Here is a 20,105-nt window from a genome sequence, read left to right as displayed (position 1 = left end):
GTTGTAGTTAAGCTCACAGCCATGGTAAAAGGTTAATAATTATTTCCAATCCAATCCACACCTCCTGTTTCCAGTAGCTAATATAGGCACTCTGGCACAGATTATTTTCCACATGTAGTCTCTGTCTGAACAGGGAAGATTTCCTCCACCTAGTATTATTAATACTGTTTCAGGGTCAGGGGTTGAGCACCACCACAGCTGGAAATGAATGTTCAAGTGCAGCATTAGGAACTCTTAGCACAGCTTGAATGCTGCCAGAAGTCCGGACGACTCAGGGCATCAATAACCTGAAAGGGAACATACAGCCCCAAAGGCCATCCTGCATCCTCATGACCACCATCTTCCTACAGCTGTGTAGGTAAAATGAGCCTCGCTGTAGGCCAAGCTCTGAGAGAATGCTGGGGTGAGAACCTACCACAGTTGTGGCAACCTGCAGCTAAGGAAAACGGTTCTCTGAAGCAGGCTGTCAAGACACACAAGAGTTACCAGAACTCAGCTAAGTACTCAAGATTAAGTTAGGGAGGTCAAATAAAGTAAGATGCCGTGATATGAATACAAAAGGAGAGTGTCGGTGACAAAGAGGAGGCAAGGTGTGGTTAGCTGCATAAACATTGCAAGATCACATGAATACCTGCAATCACCTTGAACAGACTTCCTGCAAATAACTACATAGTTGCTCTAGCTCATTTCCACTGCAATGGATTTTCAAATGGTGTCTTTCCCACAGGCTGTTTACAAATGCTAGCAAAAGCTCTCTCACTGATTCAAAAAGTATACATAAGTTAAGAAAGCAACACCAGCTCCTAGCACCTTAACCTGCTCTTTAAAGATTTGCTGTCCTCAGGTGGCGACAAATGTGGCACAGACTAAACAGATAAGATCAAATTAACTGCTTTTTTTTGGGTGCCATTTCAATTCCTGGATACATTTAAAGAAAACACAAGCAACATCCCAAGATGTTTAGATACATCTCAAACTTGTACACTGCATGTTTCTGAATTTCAAGGCAGCCACCCTATCCTTAGAGAGTCCAGATCTGAATTCTGAGCTTGTTCATAACATAGCAGCAATAAACATTTAGGAGTAAACTTCACATTTGCTTGGTTTTTACACTCCAGACAACTTCCTGTAGGGACAGGAAACAGGAAGCTGGGCAGGAAACAAAGGTCACTGTTTTTATGTTTCAGTAAGGGTACAGACTTTCGGGTGCACTGTAACAGATTAGCCTGGCTATTTGTTTTGGGGTGGGGAACAGGGAATTCTTTAAGAGTTCAGTATTGTTAGGTTGTCCTTTCATACTGAAAAGACAAGACTCCATGCAATAGAAACAAATACACAAAGCAGACCTTGATCGATTGTGAACTACAGATAAAAACACTTTTAAGTCACTGTTTTGCAACTGAACGTTTTCTCCACATACTATATGTGACAAGATCAAGCAGCACTTTGCTACTGAATCTCCAACAGACACCATTTGGGAACCCTTATATGGTTGTAAAACAGGCTTAAAGCATAATGTGAAGGTCTACTTTGCACTTATTAGAATTGTGAATCTTAATTAAGCTATTGAAACCAATTAAGCTATTGTGAAACCACAGCAATATGGTTTCACACAGGATTGTGTTCTGCAAGCAACACTCTGTTCAGGTATTTCCATTGGAATCAATACACACAATCTAGTTGTGATTTAATTTACTGGTGCATCTTTCAAGTAATTTGATCACTTAGAAGGATAAAATTATCTTTCTACCAGTGACACAATATCAAACATATTGTGTTTAGTGGGAGCTAAAAAACATACCTGGTATGTAATTGCTCTGTGGCTCAATTCCAGCTGGAAAGTTAGTGTTTTCAGGAATGGAATGGGTATAGTCGTCGAGAGGTGGAAGCTCCGCCAGAATCTCAGTGTGCCGTGGCACTAGCACGGGAGGCAAAACTGAAAAAGCAAATTTCAAAGCATGAGTGAGACCTTCAAAATACACACTTCTGTGAGCTGAGAGGGAAAAAAAAATCCTAAAAACCAACTAAAACCTCTAAAAATTTCTTCAGGTATTTTTAGATTTTCTGAATCTCAGTTCTGCTATTACTATAATTGTACTGCTAGTTACTGGAAGAAACAAGTTTCTGAGGTGCAACTTGAATAAGACTAATTCCACAAAGTAACTTGTCTCTATTCTCCTTTTCAGTACTTAGCCAGCTGGAAACTGCTAGCAGTATTGGAAGGGCTTATCTGGACTATCCAACATATTTGTAAAGATTTTTCAGTAACTTTGGTATTAAAAACTTTCAGGTGGATAGTATTCTCAAAAGTTGCATCTTTTAGAATCTGGTACCTTCGGCATGAGAAAGCATCATCTTCCTTTATTTCTCATTTAAAACATCATGCTGAATGAGTATAGGTACTGCTTTAGAAAGTCAGAAGGAGTGTTCCTACCTGGTGTCTCCACTCTCTGGTAGTGATAAGGGTTTACACATACTTCATCCTTTTTAAGATTAAAAGCATATTCACAGTTTTCAATTGCTTTAAGTTCATGGTGGCTGTGAAGATCTGGCCAGCGCCACAAGCGACAGTAAATAACATGCGGTAATCCTTTACGATGAGATACCTGCAGACGGCCATCGAGGGATCTATAGGGCAAAAATGTTGAGAAGTATTTACAGACTGCATGCTGTCTCTTGACTGCTTAAGCAACAGTATACACACATCACATAAGTTGTTTAGTTATTCTGAGAAGTCAGCAGATTGACACTGCTAGTGGCATTTATACTCTTATTAAAAGGCTTCAAATGGGATAGAAATGATGGTATCAAGCAGTGTTTTAACTTATTTTTCAGCGGCTCAAATTACTGCCAGTGAATTTAGACTTCATTAAAAGCCACTTTACCTCCAACCAAGTATTTAGGATGATTGCTTCATATACCCTTTTTCATTCAGAAGACAGTTGTTAAAAAAATAATCACACTTTAACAGTCCCTTCCGTTGCTAAACCTCAAGGCTTTGCTGTGGCATGGATATTTTATGTCTTTAAGCATAAGAATTCCCACAGTATTGCAAATAAGCCTATAAGCAGTAAGCTGCCCAAGTGATCCACATGACAGTACAACACAGAAAGCATGAATGTACATCTTGTAAGGGCTGTACAGTTTATCTTCTTGACTTCATCTGCCTTGCTACCAGCTGAAAATGTTTTGCTAGTTTTAAGACAGACTGCATATGCTTACACAAATGCAGATGTTTATGATTGTTATGGGATGGGAGACAAACCTCAATACACAAATCAAGTAATGTGACATGAAAAAAATAAAGACCCTGTTTAGAATTTGCCCACCATTAACTACTGAAGAACTTACAATGTTTTAGTAGCTTGTATCTGAGCCAATTAGCAAGATTTAATTGAAAGCTTGTGGCATACAAAGCAGTTTAAACACTTTGTAAGATTAGGTCTGAAGAATTAAGTTTCCCAATTTTGTTAATAAAAATACCAGATCACATTAGAGCTTGCATTTAACAAGTCTTCCCATTCTTTCAATAGCACTGGTGTGAAACAAGAATACTGCAGAATTAAGAGTTTCATTGGTCAAAACATCAGCTGAGAACACTTGGATTTCTATACTGGCAAGCAAGTATTTTAAAATGCTGTACCATAAGAGGCCCTAGGAAGCATTTTTGTCTTATTTTACAACTAAATCATCCCATTACAGACCCTCCAAAGCGAATCCCTCCCACAAGATTTCTATGATGCGAGAGAGGGCAGAATATTCACCTGGTTTGTTCACAGAAGCTGTAAAGGCCTGTTGTATCCCACTGATCTATCGTGTTTGGTGTACTCAGTCCCCAAATTTCAGAGCAAGTGCTGTGCATAAATTGAAAACAAAAACAAAAAATTGATATGAATATGGAACATGGTTATTCAAAACACCATGATGTCAAACATGGAAAAATGTACAGAACACTTCCTTTCACATAGAAGATAGAGCATTGTTAGGCTTGCATTTAAACTGACATCTCATGCTATATTTTCTATATGAAGGAGGCTATCAAAATGGAACACGTGATTCAAGGTAAATGATAATGTTTTTAAGAGGTGAACAAGTTCTCTATTTTTAAGTAGTAAATACAGTTGCAATGTTCCTTAAAACAGGCAAAACTTCCTCAGCCCAGGTCTTAACAAAATTCAATTTTAAGGGGTAGTTTCTGGGCTTTATTTTTGTTTTGTTTTGGTTTTTTGTTTTTGTTTGGTTTTAAACATACATTTCCCTAAGATTTTAAACAAAGGCCATTCAAAACTGAATGTCACAATCTAACTCTCAGGTACTACCAACTTCTCCATGCACATACTCATTTGCTGCTTTTCCAAAACAGGAAAACTTGGGACTCTGAAGAAAAGCACATTATAGCTGATACTTCTCACCATTTTCTGTACTCTGCTTAGTTGAAGAGCTACATATTCTCTTCCACAGTATACAAAACACAGTGTTTAACACAAGTTTACAGCATAGTACTTTAAGACTCAACTGTAGAATAATAAGACTTTAATTGATAAATCAAACAGGACAAAAGGAGAGAAAACTAATTCTTTCCCAAACTGATTAAATGACAAGATCACAACAGGAAACAAAAAGGAGCCTTCAGTCACAGGCACAAAATAAAAGCAGCAGCAGATTTAAGGAAAGCAGGAAAACATCATGGGCTTATAAATGGGCAGCATACTTTCAGAAGCATAAACCAAGCTCAGCTCTACTATATACTTGCTCTGAAACCATTGAAAACTGACAGTTTATATAAGCAATATATAACTAGACACTGCAACTCAAAGAGAAGCTGGCTCATAAGCTATTTCCATCTCCACTTTGTTATTACAAAGCCTGAAGTTTGACTGGCTGCTACATTGCCTTCAAAATAAATAACCTCTTTCAAGAGGAGGCAACAGAAAGAAAAGATTCCAAGTTCACCAAACTCCTAGTTTTAAATATAGGCATTGTGGTTTAAACTCCTAAGCTTAGCAGATACACTTACAAGTTTGGGTTGAGTCCTTAAGAGAAGAGGGGTGAGATAGGTCTTATTTCTCCTCCCTACACAGGGAGGATTTATTAGTGTTACAAAAGAAAAGACCACAGAGAGCACAGCAGTGTACTTAAAACCACGTTCAGCACTGACACCCATCTCAATTCCACAATAACTTTTACAAAACAGAAGTGTGGGCTATTGATGAAGTGAATTAATGGTTCTTGTTCCCTTCTCACCTGTCGATGAGAGGCCTCATTTCTAATACCATCCCAGGGAGGATGAAGTGTCCATTCAATTGAGCAGCAACCCAAATCAGTAAATTGGCTAGCTGATCACAGAACATACCTGATGAAAATTTATGTTTTGAGAGCTAGTTTTCAGCCACATCAGCTCTTCTGTTCATTAGTTTTATGAACTACACAAGCACTACAAAGGCGGAGCGAGAGTGTAATTTTGGCCAGCAGCTTGCATTTATCACAAATACAAGTATTTCATATAATACGGCCTTTGACATTTTACTGATTATATACACAAGTAAAATTTCATACCAGATGGCTCTTTGCCTAGAGAGCAGTAGAGAGCCACAAGCAGGCCCATTCTCTAACATAAACTCCGCTCTTCAAAAACCCAACTCTACTGAACAAGCTACATCTTATCTCAGGCACGGGCACCACCACAGCTCTCCAGAAAGAGTGGGATAGAGAAGGATATGGACCATCACTGTACCACCAAAGCCTGTAACCTCTTTTTCATATTCCCAAAATGCTTCCATGACAGTGGGTTGCCTGAAGGATTGGAATAGTTGCCATGAAGGCATGCAGGCAGCCTGTGGGATACTGGGGAGCATCCCTTCACTGTATTGTGTCTTGATATATGCACCATTACTGCTGGTAAGACAGATCATCATGTACATTAAATGAGAAGAACAATCAGACACAAAGCCTGCTGCATATTAATTGATACAGTCAGCTCTGGCAGCATACTACCTTTGAGCAATGGATCCTTTATACAAAGCAGCACTCCAAAGCTGATGCTGTCACTCAGATTACACATTCCCCAAATTGTGGGGTGCATCACTGGTGCAACCATGACATGCCACACATTTGCTTCACAAGACTTTTAAGATAGCATGTGCAAAAGTAAAATTTCACAGCCCCTGAGAAAGCATAATGAACAGGAACAGTGTTTTATATTGCTAACTTCTCCTCTCTACAAATATTCCAACTATCAACTCTGACAGCAGATTCTACAACCTATGGAGAGAAAACCATACTGAAGTGGCTGTGTGATGAAGCTGCAGCTTTCAACTAAACTAGGACACCATGGAGGGAGGGCAGGCCAGGAGGTACAGAAAAAGTGATCAGTTAGAGCAAAACTGCTCTTATAATCAGCTTATATGATACACTGTCTTCCAGGGTGTCTGTCTCCTTTGAGCTCAGATAAATATCAGTGTTTTACTAGCTCATCTACTCCAAGACTACACTCAAACCTCCAATAATCTGCAATCAAATACTGAAAAGCATGCACAAAATCATCCAGCATGATCAATAAAGTCAGCTGAACACAGCTTTTACTGTTCACTGGAAAAAACATTGGAGGAAATAAAGCGGTCTCCCTACTTCCCTGCTCACATAAAAGATTCACTGCCTAAAAGATGCAAGACCATTCCCCCACGTCACCCAGACCGTAAAGTAAGGCTCTGAATATTCACACGCACACCAAATCAAAATGAAATGCCTCACAACTGTGAAAAGCGTATTTCATACACAGCACCCCCATGAAAGGCCACAGTATGCTCATTCATACACAAGCAAAAGGCTGATAGAGGGCACACTCGCCTACTCATCCCTGGAAGCTAGAAAGGTGACTGCATTCTGAATGATGTTCCAACCATCTAAAAGGGAGGTACAGACTTTTCAGTAGTACAGAATTACTGCCCCAAAATAACTAGGAGGCATTCTCTCCTAAACCTCCCTTTCTGAAGCACACTAAACCCCTTGTGATATGAAGAGTCCTTCTATGCCTTAGTCCATAAAGAATTCAGAAGATTCAAGGACTAACATCTGCACTCATAAGTTAAGTCTTGTCTGGAAACATTCCCAGGCCCTGGGAACATGATCATGTATGCTAGAAAGCAGCTAGGACATTCCCCCAACACTGGGCTGTGCCAAGTCCTGTTCTCCCACACAATTCCCAGGTTTGTGAGTCGCACTCCATTGGGATTCACACAGGGCAGTTCAGATGCAGCCACCCTGCCCTGGCACCTAAGAGTTTAAAGACATGGACAAGGCAGCCCTAAGCCAGTTGGCTACCGTGCCTGGGAACATTTCCAGGCACGTTTAGTTTATTAGGAAGGAGGCAGCCAAGACACATCACCATTTCACCTTTAGTAAGCAGACTGCCCTCAAACTGAAGTCTAGAAGTACCCCTTCAGGCTTCTTATTTTACCAAACAGGGGTGTTTGGTTTTGAACTCTCTGTATACCACAGCACTGGTAAGCCACCATTGTTTCCAAAATGTAATTTGGCTCCTGCATCCAAGCTGTACTTAAATCTTTCCTGTGTAGACAGCACTTAAATGTACTCCAAAAAACAAGTTTAAAGTTAATATACTTTCCTCTCACCAGAGCACTTTCATTCCACGGAGCATTATCACTGTTGTTCTCAACTTAATTTCTGTCAGACAAATTGTTTTAATTATACAAAAGCTAGTATTTTCATCCTTTCAACACTAGCTCAGATTAGCAAATCACCATGTTCTGTGGCCTCTAGCAGTCCAAGAGCAAGCCTTCTTGAATATCAGATTGCTGCTTTTGCAGACCCCACAAAATCAGTAAGTTTATTATCAGGGACTTCAGGGATACAAAGCATTACACTAGGTCAGCTTCCCAGGTGTTCTGAAATTCTAACAAGGGAAAACCATTTCCTGAAGAAAGAAGAGATGCTCAGCTCTTTGAGACCCAGGGAGAAGTCAAAGTCTAGCAGATAACTGGTTAACCTGCTACACACTAAACCTGGGTCAACTCAGTCCTGCTATTCCTATCTCAGAAACTCCCAGAAAGAGTCGTACAAGTTATTACTGGGTTGAACCAAAGATGCTTCTGTTGAAGCCCTTCCCTAAGTGGAGAGGTTTGCAAGAGCTCATGTATCAACCTGAATTTTCATCTTCTTCTAAGAAGCAGCATCTCAGATGATACCGTACAGTTCTGGCAAGAAGAATCTTTAATATGGCCACCATCAAGCAGCAGCACACAGTATGCCCTCACTTCTTTCATTCCATCGTTTCTTTTAACAGGAAAATCTGAGTTCCAAAAAAAACCCTTAAGGCAAGGTTGGACAGGGCCTTGGGCAACATGGTCTAGTATGAGGTGTCCCTGCCCATGGCAGGTGGGGGTTGGAACTATATGATCCTAAGGTCCTTTGCAGCAGAAACCATTCTATGATAAAACTGGACTATCAAGTTCCTATTCAAATACAGATGAATTCTTGATCTGCACGTGCAGAACAAACATGGACAAAAATGGTTTGTGCCACACTCCTAAGTGAACAATTTGATTTGCTTTGCTTTAATGTATCATATTCCTCTTGAAGGAACCAAAGTCCATTTCAAAATCTGTAATACCCAGATATAAACTACATGGGATGTAGAGTCTAAAGTAACACACTATAGTCACGTTCAAGAGTCAAAAAATACCGATGGACGTCATCTCAACTGGAATACACTGCCCAAAAATAGATTCTTGTATTTGCAATATGATTAGGTAGTAAAGGAGACTGATCATCTCGATGAAAAAAGGAACAGGGGAAGATAACCATTGCCAACCAGCCTATTAATTAATGTTAGTCTGTGATAGCATGACCTAATCTTACTGAATATAGAAAACCACTTGCATCCTGGCTTGCAGTGGCAGCAATTCTGAATTAGATACTTCAGTAGCTGGAGATGCCCCTACACAGAACAACCATAATCCCATCACCGACGTCCAGATGCCAACTCATAAAGCCACCTCAGGTTGGTACTCAACCTAAAATGCTTCATCAGGTTCAGTTTCTCAGCATGGTTAAAAACCAAATGTACAATTTGCAGATCCAAGCAAGTATGTGCAAGTACTGTCCAAACAGTGATAACCACAGCATCAAACAAGATGGTGCCTCTTTGCAGATATTCCAAGGCACCCATGATATCCCTGCAATTTCTTCAAGTGTATTTGCAAAACAGAAGATATAATCAGCGATAAAAGTGGTAGGTCTCATCAGTAATGCCCAGTTTTATAGAGATGTCATTTTATTTGGGACTATAGTTGAAAGAATCTGAAGCCAGCAGAGTTTAAAACTGTACCCTATGTGCACTAAAACTGTCACACACACACTTTGACTGGTATCTGTTGGCCTGGTATATTACTGCTTGCTGTTACTATTAATATATTACCAGTTTTTACTGAGATACAGAATGAACAAAACAACTATCCTACCACTAACACTATTTACAGTACTGGCAGTGCTCATTGTTCTAGGTACTTTTTGTACTAAATGAAGTGCTTGCAACAAGTGCAACATCAGATGAAAGTAGGCAGAACCACTTCAAATATATTTACATATGAAGTACCAGAAACTCTATACAGAAGGTGTTAATATTGTCACAGTTCATGCATATCTGCAATTCCACTTTCTTCTTCAAAGTCTTGCAAAGTGGAACAGCTTTTAAAGGAGCTAAAAGGCACAGAGTTCAGTTGACAGCCTCCTCAACTGAAGTGGTTGCACTAGAAAGATGACAAATAAAACCTGAAATGCAAAAAGCATCATGCTATTCAAAGTCTCTATTATACAGGAATCATTATGGAAAGGTCCTGGACATTTAACTTGCTTATTTGTGAAGTATTTCACTGAACTCCTCTAACATCTTTCCTGAATCTTTCAGATCTTTCAGAATCTACACTAACACATTTGCAAGTCCATGTTCAAGGCAATCTTCTCCATTTGTCTTTCTCCTGCATCTTAAAATCATGAGCCTTTCATCCATTGAATCTGATTTGTCTGCCCCTACATTTTCTAAGGCATTTACAGTGCTGGAGCTAGGACTAAAATGAAAAGTAAATTCAGTAAACTGATAGTACCCCATTTATCTGTTTTAAAGTGGGAGATGCGAATGGAATTTTCAAAATCTAGAATTCTCATGCAAAGCCTTCCCTATAGATGTGAGCCTGACATTTGTTTTCACTCAACATTTCACTCAAAAAGATTAAACAAGAAAAAAAACACAACAGAAGAAATGATTGGCTTTTCACTTGAACTAGAGAAATTATTTAGCACAGGCACACAGACACCTTTATAGCAGCCTAACGTTTACAGGACTTATTACCTTGAGTGATATTCTGTCAAGAGGGCAGAAAAAAGGTGCAGAATTTGCTTCAAGAGCTACACCAAGCTGTCCAAAGTGCAGTCAGAGTAGTAAGAAATGGCCACTAGATTTCTGCAATCCAATTTTCTATTTTGGGCAAATGCCATTGCTTTAGCATTGCTTATAGCTGCTTCTGTTAAATTTGCCTGAGAAAACAGGTTAAAGTCTACACGTTGAAGATCTGAATCTTGCATACTAACTTTTTTTACACATGGTATTGTATTCAGCACAGACAACAGTTCCTACCTAATCTGCCTGACCATGGTTTCCTCAAGTCTGGGTTTCAAATGAAAATATATTAGCTGCTTTTCTATTCTAACTTGACAGTTCTTTCTAAATTCTGGCAGTTAACATTTCTCCCTAATACAGCCTAAAATGCCTATATACCAGCTAGCAGCAATGCTAATTATATTACCTGCCTTTGCAAACAGTACCTCATCTAGCCGTACAGTCAACTGTATGAACAAAATCTTACTGTAAAATGTAGTTTGGCTCAGTTACTGAAATGTATGTTGCTTGTGGTTTCTTTCCCCTTTGCTGGGGGTGGCAGGGAAAAGTTTATTTGCACCGAGCTTACTTAGAAAACATTAAACAGATCTGCAATAACAATGCAAACGTTAAATTACTCCTGTATCTGCCATACTACTTTTTGACTCTCAAATCGCTTTGCACCCCTGCAGAATTGACCAACCTTTTTACTTGCACCTCAATTGTTCTGTATTACAGTGGCAAAATGTTGTCTACTCACTTATATCTGTAACCAGGAATACACATTTTATCAAATGGTGTGACTCAAAGCTACAGCGGTTCACCCCTGCTTGTGAATGATGTGAAGTAACACAAAGGTCCTGATCTCGTTTCCTTGCATCAGAAAATGTAAAGATTCTGTAATTCAGTAAGAAATAATTTTTCTTTTTCTGAGTACTGCTAGAGGGATGAGCTAATATCTTACCCAGTGCCAAATATAAAAGCACAAGTGTGAATTCTTCTGAAGAATGATTTACATAGAACCGTGGGGTCACTCACACTTAAGAAGGGCTGGACAAGATTCTTCCTTGGGGAATTTCTGCTAAAAGGTAGTACTAGCAACCAGAGTAAATGGGTATTTACATATGTTGTAAATACAGGTGGGCAGTTAGTCTGTTAACAGATTCTTTCTTTCTTTCTTCAAAGGAGAAACAGATCCTGTTAAGTCTAGGAAAATTATATTAAGCAACATCTAAAACAGCTCTAAACTCCAAGAATCTTACACAATTGAAAGCACAGATTCTCTTTCAGAACCAGAACAATAGTAAACCTGGCAACTAGGGCATTTGGATCCCACAGTTGAGTGCTCCCCCAATTGTCTCCAAACCTAGATTTAGGCTTATCTAAGCAAAAAAGCTTGGTTTTCCCTCTTTTCCAAATCCAAAAGCAGACCTTTTCTTCTTTGAGCATATGCAATACAAAGATTACTGCTGAACACAGTAACTGTACCTTCTCTCCCTGCCTCCTCCCCACACAGATATTCAGGACACGCTACATCCAAGAAAGAGATGTTTATGTATGTGCATATTTAGTGGAATATAAATCAGGAGCCATTACACAACTTATGATCAGAACCCTTTCAGGAATAAAGTTTACATAGAATTTTATACAGTATATTCAGTATCATTACATCAAACACAAAATATAGCATCTGAACTGAGGAAAATGACTTAATAACCTTCCTTAAAATGAATGTATGCTAAAAAATTAACACATCAAAATAGCCAGAAAAGCAGGAGGCACAGGATACAATTAACCTCTCTAACACTGTGGGAAAGAAAAGAAGTCATTGAACAACTCCCATTTACTTCAGCTTAAACTTCAAGAATGTCCACAGGGGATGCAAAAGTGGAACCTGAGGTACAAAAGACACTCTGTCACAGCCTAACATCTTAGCTGCCCATAGCTCATTTCAGGGACAGTAGCTAGTTTCTTCCAGCTTTGAAGGGTGCCAGGCCAAGAAGTCATCCTGATGAACATTATAAGCTTCTGCTGCCCTTTCTAAAGACACACTTCTTCCTGGTCACATGTGCAACAAACTGCCTACAAAAGCAGAAATACAGACACAAGGCAGGCCCCTTCAAAGCACTTTATCCTCCTCTTTTCTCCTATATATCCTGATGTGCTAGCCCAATGCTGTCAGACAAAATAAATCAGCCAACAACATGTTACCTTTATTCTTCTCTCGATGCTAGGACGTGCTGGAAGGACAGCACTTCAAAGTTCAAGAGCAATTTTTCCAGGATGCCATGGAAACCAAGCAGAAGTAAAATATTTATTTCTTTTCTTGTTGTCCGTATGGTCTGTTCAGATGCAGATCCTATCAAAGAGCCTTTACTCCCTATTCAAAGTCAGGTGGAGAGCAGCCTGCAAACTTGTAGGTTTCTAAATTGCAAGGGTCAAGCAGCACAGAGATGGCGACTCAAATAACAGGTAGGCAGTACAGCTCAGCCTCACTCACGAGTCAGCAGGGAGCTGGCCACGAGTCTCATGCTCAGAGGCAGAAGGCAGGGAGCATGCAAAAACAGCCTATGGAAATGATGAGCTAACAGCTTCCCTGGGAAATGTGCCCTACAATTCCCAACTCTCAGTGTAACACCACAGCCTTCAGCAGCTACAACTTGTGTATCTCAAACTCTGAAGCAGTCTTATTGGAGACAAGAAGAACCACAATACAGATTTACTCTTCCTAATCACATGTTCAAAAACAAAGCCAGCAAAACCAGTGGCTTCTAGATACCCTGCATCTAGTGAGGAGGCCAAGTGTACAATAGGATTCACAATGGCAGCTCCCCAGACAAAACCCAAGGTGGTGGTGAGGAAAACCCCGAACAAAAAAATAGGAAGAAATAAAATATGATCATGTGGACCCACAAGCTCTGAGGACATGGATTCTCATATTTAAGATGACACTCTTGAAATGATAACTTGGAATCCCTAAACTGCTTTCATTGGTTAGGCTATTATATCCAATAAAAGTTGTCTGATTGATGTATTTTAGTTTCTCATACTATCTTTAGAAATGTAAACACTTCAAATGGCACTCAAGTTTGTAAGTTTGAAACTGCCACAGCTGGAAGTACCAAGTTCATTACCTACCTTCAACATTCGTTATCTCAGACATGTTACCTGCATTTCACCTGAGAGCACCACACTGGAAAATGTCTTTGGACTTTCTGACAAAAGCTTTCCAGAGAACACAAGACCAATACCTCTTAATAGAAATAAAGGATCAAAACTATATTATCAGAGTACAGGAAGCATACTCAGAACACATGCTCCAAAAGCATCCATGTAGGAAAAGAATCAGAGCTCCACATAGCTAGTGAGATGTTGCACCACTTCAGGTAGAAGGCAGCTATGAAGCAACTATGTTCGGTAACTCACTCTAGCTGAGAAATCGCCATCTGTCCTCCATTCTCATTGTATGAGAGCCTATGAAAACAGTTGATCAAGTAATTTCTTTCTAATGCTTAAATTACCACTGAAATGCTCCCACTAAAGAGACAGATGACTAGCACGGTCTTTCAGACCGAGAGCAATGTCAAGCTGTTAAATACTTTTCTTTTACTTAAATATTACACAAGAAATGAAGAACCCAACAGATTAATCTCAATTTCATTTCACACCACATGTGGTTACTTTTTCTTTTTTCTGTTTTTCGTTTGTAAGCCATACTATGTGGTGGGTTCAGATGACACCCAATGCAATTTCACAGATTAATGCTCTGTATCATCATTAACAAACCTCAGCAGAATCAGAAGTATCAAAGGACCAGGTATTTTTATAGGAAGACATGCCCATCAAAATACTGACTGTTCTCTTCACTACAAATTGGTTTGTTAAGAGCAGATAGCAATCTCCTAGAAGATCATACTTTCAAAAAGACATAAACACTGCTCAGCACACACATTTCAGGATGAGCACCAGACAGGCATTAGAAAAAAAGATTACCTTTACCTCAAGTTCTCTGACCACTATTAGTCATAGTAGGTGCGGTGAAAGCTCTTCCCACAAGCTCACAAGTACAGCTACCAAGGGCTAAGTCAAATAATTTGTCTTAAGCAGTCCATCAGTCTCCAAGTGGGTGAGCGGCTGATGCTAATGCATGAGTGGGCTGTTTTGCAACTGATGGACAGCTGAGAAAACATGTGATTTTTTGATTAACCTTCTCAAGCTACTGGGTATTCGATTTAGTGAGGGGGAAGGATTAGCACTGCAAGACATTCATCTTGTCCACATTCCTTCAAAGTATGCTGACATGGCAAAAGGACAACAGTTGAAGGAACTTTTAACACCTCATTCCAAACTGAAGCTGCCTGTGGACAGCTTCCCACATACACCCATCTTGAGAATCCCAGGAAGACAAATGAACACAGGATACGTAAAGTACTCAATGTATGGAATCCTCTACACCCAGAATGACCCCTACTGCAGCCCAAGCCATTCATACCGAGCAGAAAACTAGTCAATTAGAATACGTTAAACTTGATCCACAGCCCAATACCCAGACTATCTCTAACGAGGACAGATACAAAAATTCAAAGAAACAGCAGGTATTATACTACAAAGGTGTGCAGTGTTTCCTGTAAGGTATTTCAAATGAAGTTAAGGGTTGAGCCATAGAGGAAGCTTCCCCAAACAACATACTAGCAAAGAGAACTGGACGGTACCTCGTGCCATGACTGTTGTATTATTTTTCTAAATAACAGCATCATAGAATGGTTTGGGTTGGAAAGGACCTTAAGATAATGGGCAGGGCCATTTTACAGTAGACCATGCCACTCAAGGCTCTCTCCAACCTGGCCCTGAACACTGCTAGGGATGGAGCATTTATCACTTCTTTAGGCAACCTGTTCCAGCGCCTCATCACCCTCACTGTGAAGAACTTCTTTCTTATATCCAACCTGAACTTCCCCCATTTCAGTTTAAACCCCCTGTCCTATCACTGTGGTCCCTGATGAAGAGTCCAACATTCAAATTCAAAAGTTAAATCAGACAATGACATTACCATCATTCACAGCAATGTCCATATTTTATGAGAACTATTAAAGCAAGTTCACTATTAGAAAGGCAGCCATAGAGGCATGAATAGTTTAATTGCTTTGATAGAAGAACACAGTATCTTATTTTCAGAATTAACCTACTGGGTTTGCTGAGATATTGTCTTATGTGCTTTACAAAGGCAACAATCAAGAAAGCAACTTAGTAATAAGGTGTGTCCTGCTGTGCCTCTGCTCACCTCAGGCTCAGAACAAAATACAGGATCCCATTTTAAGCACTGTTGACAGAAAATGTGTATGCAGGGGACAACTTCTGAACAATTAAAATCTATTCCTTGCTGCCTAGAGCAAGACAGAAAGGACGTGTTAAGATCACAGACAAGTCCTAAAGTCTTCAGCACCTTGCTCATGATCCACACCCAAAACACACATCTGAAGACAATGCCCACAAATGCTCTTGCCTCACATGCAATTGCTTAACAGTTAAAGCACTTTCCCAGGACAACCAACAGTTTCTTTTCCTCACTCCACCTAACACAAGTCAACCCTGGTCTCCTACCATCTGCCCACTGCTAAGGTGGCAGCTGCCCTGCTCTCTTCTCTGTCCTATCCATGGATATCCTTCCTCCTTTGCCAAGGCAAGGTTGGATGGGCCTTGGAGTTACCTGCTCTAGTGGAAGGTGTCCCTGCCCATGACAAGTGGGTGGAACTGGATGAGCTGTAAGGTCCCTTCCAACTCAAACCAGTTTGTGATTCTGCTGTAGCCAGAAAGATGAGAGTTTCAAAGGCCTGAAGAACACTATCATTCAAGTAAAGAGCTTTGTGGCTTCTTGCTGCAAAGAGAGCTGCTTAAATCCTTCTTGGAATGTCTGTCATTATTGGCCAAGAAGTTGAAGTGTTCCCACATAATGAACAAACACACTGACACTGTGGTTTTTTTTTTGTTACTAACTGTGCTTAGACAAGGCATCAGTCTTCATAGAATAGTTAGGGTTGGAAAGTACCTTAAGATCATCCAGTTCCGACCCCCCTACCATGGGCAGGGACACCTCACATTAAACCATGTCACCCAAGGCTTCATTCAACCTGGCCTTGAACACCACCAGGGATGGAGCATTTACAACCTCCCTGGGCAACCCATTCCAGTGCCTCACCACCCTAAAAGTAAGGAGTTTCTTCCTTATATCCAATCTAAACTTCCCCTGTTTAAGTTTTAACTCATTACCCCTTGTCCTGTTCACTACAGTCCCTAATGACTGCATCCTTATAGGCCCCCTTCAGATTCTGGGAGACTGCTATGAGGTCTCCACGCAGCCTTCTCTTCTCCAGGCCGAACAGCTCCAATCTTCTCAGCCTGTCTCCATATGGGAGGTGTTCCAACCCCCTGACCATCCTTGTGGCCCTCCTCTGGACTTGTTCCAACAGTTCTATGTCCTTATGTTGAGGACACCAGAACTGTACACAATACTCCAAGTGAGGTCTCACAAGAGTGTGGTTGAAGTCCCCCAGGAGGACAAGGACCTGCAAGCGTGATGCTGCTCCTATCTGTCTGTATCTTTCCATGCCGCAAAGCTGCAACAGTCCGCATCAGTTGGTATCAGCCTTTCTTCACGTTCAAAGTATCAAAGCTACAGCATGAACTAATTTTAAATATTAGAGGAACTTGACTTGAAGCCTCCCACAAAACAGGAAGTGGAGCCCAGTTCTAGTATCTAAGTCACCAGTTCATCTAACAGCAACTTCAAAATTCTGCACTAAAGCAAAACTCAGTTTGCTGCCTTTGCATCACGTTTTTCTCTATCCAGTACCCAAGAAAAGATAACTCAAGCACCCAAAGAAGTAGTCAGTTTACCTACAATTTCAGGCAAAAAACACTGAAAGTAAGCTTTAAATTCTTGACCTACTGAAACCTGCTTGTACATTTCAGAATCAACAGCCACAATTTGGGGAATCTCTTCTAAACAAACGCTGAAGTCACATCACTGGGTAGCACTTGTTCAAGGGGATTTTCCCAATCTCATTGTTCTTTTGCCAATTTTGAAGCATATGCAGTGAGATGTGAACTCACTCCAGCTGCCGATTGTTCTCTTGTATCCTGCCGGTCGGCTTCAAACAATGCAGCATGACAGAAGCCAATGAAAGCTGTTCATGATGAGACTACAGCATTGTATACTGTAAATTTTAGAAGTTTTCCACCAATCAGCACTGCAACCAAGTCAGAGTAAATGAACAGAAACAAGTAGTAAACAAGACACGGGAAATTGCTTTTATTAAATTAGCAGGTGTAGATTACAAGCAGGATTAAATCAGTAGGGAGCCCATTAACTAGCTATTTGTGTTCAAAGCTGCAGCTGTAAAAGAACTGCGGAATTTTGTTTATCTTATAAATTCTTCTTAGACTAACAGCCTGAGCTACACAATTGGGAAGCTTCTCCTGTAAAATTGCTCTGGTTGTCATAAAACATTCACACTAGTAAGAAGAGCTCTCAGGTGTTTTATTACAGAACCAAGAAAACTAAATTGGCTGACTTCTTCAAAAAGAATATAATAAGGAGAGAAATCTTCATCACACTGGCCTGATACAAAGATGCTAATTACCACAGTAAGACAGTGAACAGTTTAGCATTGACTTGGGCTGACTAAAGCTCCAATTCTTTATTGGAAGAAAACTAAGTACTATTTATGAGATAACCTGGGGCTCAATATTAACAAAGCGCAGTCAACATTTTTCTTGAGTGACCAACATGTTTTTCTAATGTGTCAGATACAGGTATTATTCTTCCTGGTTATAGCTTTTTACCAGGATTCACCAAGCAGGTTAAGCCACTAACATAATCACAAGTAGCTTTAAAAAACAAGTAGTTTTTTAATTTGCTTAAAATTCAACAGCCCCAGCATCAGTTGTAACCTGACAAACACTTAATAGCATGTAAGAAGCAAGCTTTAAGACTTCTTGTTCTGACTCTTCCTGCTTCTTACCTAAGGCAATCCTAATGAGGAGTAACAGCAACTTGAAGAACTTTCATAAACTCCAACAACTCGTCACCCCCAAATTTGCCTTCCACATCACTCCAGTGGGAATGATGCCTTAAACTTACATTCCCTAACCAAATAATATAGCTTATACCAGTGAGGTAAGAAGCAGCATTGCATACACCTTACAAAAATTAATCTCAGTTTACAGATTGAAAAATGACAGCAAATTAAAAACTTGTAAGGTTACCTGGGAGAAAGCATAGAGGCAAAGCCAGAATCCATATCCCCCAAGCCTCTACCCAGTGCTCCAGTTAGTACACAATACAGTCCCCTGAATTCAACAGGTTTTCCTTGTGACTGCTTTGGAAAGCTCCTTTGAGCTATGCAGCATTTTGGTATTGGCTAAGTATCTTGCTCAATTTATGTTTTCACATGCTGGCCTGCCTCAAATGACATACCAATACTCTCTGCTTGGCACACCATTTCTGTAACAAATTATGTGGGTAAGTCACATGGCTTCCTGAACTGCACGAGCTTAAATCTGGCAGCCCTAAGTATCTTTGTTTAATACTCTAAGACTTCCTTTTTCAGTATGACATCAATATTTTAAGATGCTATAACCTGAACTATGTCTTATACTAAAGCTTAACCTTAGTAACAGCAATGCAGCCCTCCATATCAGCCACAGCTATGCAACATATCAAGCTAACAGTTACAGTTCAGTACTTCTAATAAAACCCCACTCAATTACACTTGAACACAATCACTACGCTTAATTTCAATCAGCACTGCATTAGAAGGCTAGTCTTCAAATTAATTTTTAAATCCAACTAAAGAAAGGCCTCAGCTGCTGTTAGGCAATGCCTTCTCATTGATGCACATGTACTGTTCTGTAAATATCAGGAACAGGGTCTTGCTACTTAGTGGTCATTCAAGTAGGAAGCATTGGTAGAAATAAAATACACTATTAGGGGAAAAAAAGGGCATTATCTTACACTCATACTAATCCTTCATCCTACTCTACCTACAACATACACTAATGCTATGAATCAAATAGGAGAAAACAAAAAAAATAAATCTACTTTTAAGCTTTATTGTGGAAATTATATAGAAAGGGTTAAGGAAAGGGGGAATGACAGCATTTAACTTCTTGGCTTACTCTGCTTTGACCATTCACCATATTCTGTCACATCCCCACCACAACAGTTCATCCCAGTGAACAGGACCTGATGACAGCATTGACCAGTTCACAAAACGTTTTTAGTGAGAAATGCTTCAAATACTGTTTTCACAACCAAACGTCAAAAGGCATTTGTTTAAAGTCAGTTTCTGAAGGCAAGTACAACAGAAGCTGCACAGCTGTCCAGCTCCTTCCTTATATATAATTCAGTAATATTAACACCAGACAAGCTGGTATTTCCACATGGTTAGTTTGCCTAAACAGACTTATTTTTCTTTAATCAGCTTAAAAGAAACTGAGAAGGTTGAGACCACCAGTTACTTCATCATTACATTTAGTTTTGTGACAAAACACCAGTTAGAACTATTTTTAAGATGGATTTGTAGTTAAAGGAAATACCTAACAGTAGTTTTCAGATCCAGGTAATGTCACTAGCACTGTCTTACTGACTGCTAACCTCAAGTTCAGAAATTTAAGTTTGAGACCTGAAGTCAAATTTGGCATGATTTTTTAT

At 39.8% G+C, this 20,105-nt stretch overlaps 1 protein-coding gene across 4 annotated transcripts in view; it reads right to left on the bottom strand.

Moving 5' to 3' along the window:
- Window positions 1-20,105, bottom strand: part of SMAD2 (SMAD family member 2) — a 49,400-nt gene that overhangs the window by 11,921 nt on the left and 17,374 nt on the right. For 3 of the 4 annotated variants that reach the window (XM_031045677.2, XM_005145381.3, XM_034072874.1), the window contains 3 exons: window positions 3,765-3,854; window positions 2,435-2,628; window positions 1,802-1,936 (listed from right to left, as the gene is read on the bottom strand). In XM_031045677.2, the coding sequence (XP_030901537.1) occupies window positions 1,802-1,936; window positions 2,435-2,628; window positions 3,765-3,854 (419 nt within the window). The remainder of the gene's footprint in view (window positions 1-1,801; window positions 1,937-2,434; window positions 2,629-3,764; window positions 3,855-20,105) is intronic. The other variant, XM_031045678.2, reaches the window with a different exon arrangement.

The sequence above is a fragment of the Melopsittacus undulatus genome, chromosome Z (assembly GCF_012275295.1).
Source record: "Melopsittacus undulatus isolate bMelUnd1 chromosome Z, bMelUnd1.mat.Z, whole genome shotgun sequence".
Classification (NCBI taxonomy): domain Eukaryota; kingdom Metazoa; phylum Chordata; class Aves; order Psittaciformes; family Psittaculidae; genus Melopsittacus; species Melopsittacus undulatus.
The sequence above is the reverse complement of the archived record's forward strand: the minus strand, read 5'-3'. Positions and strand labels throughout refer to the sequence as shown.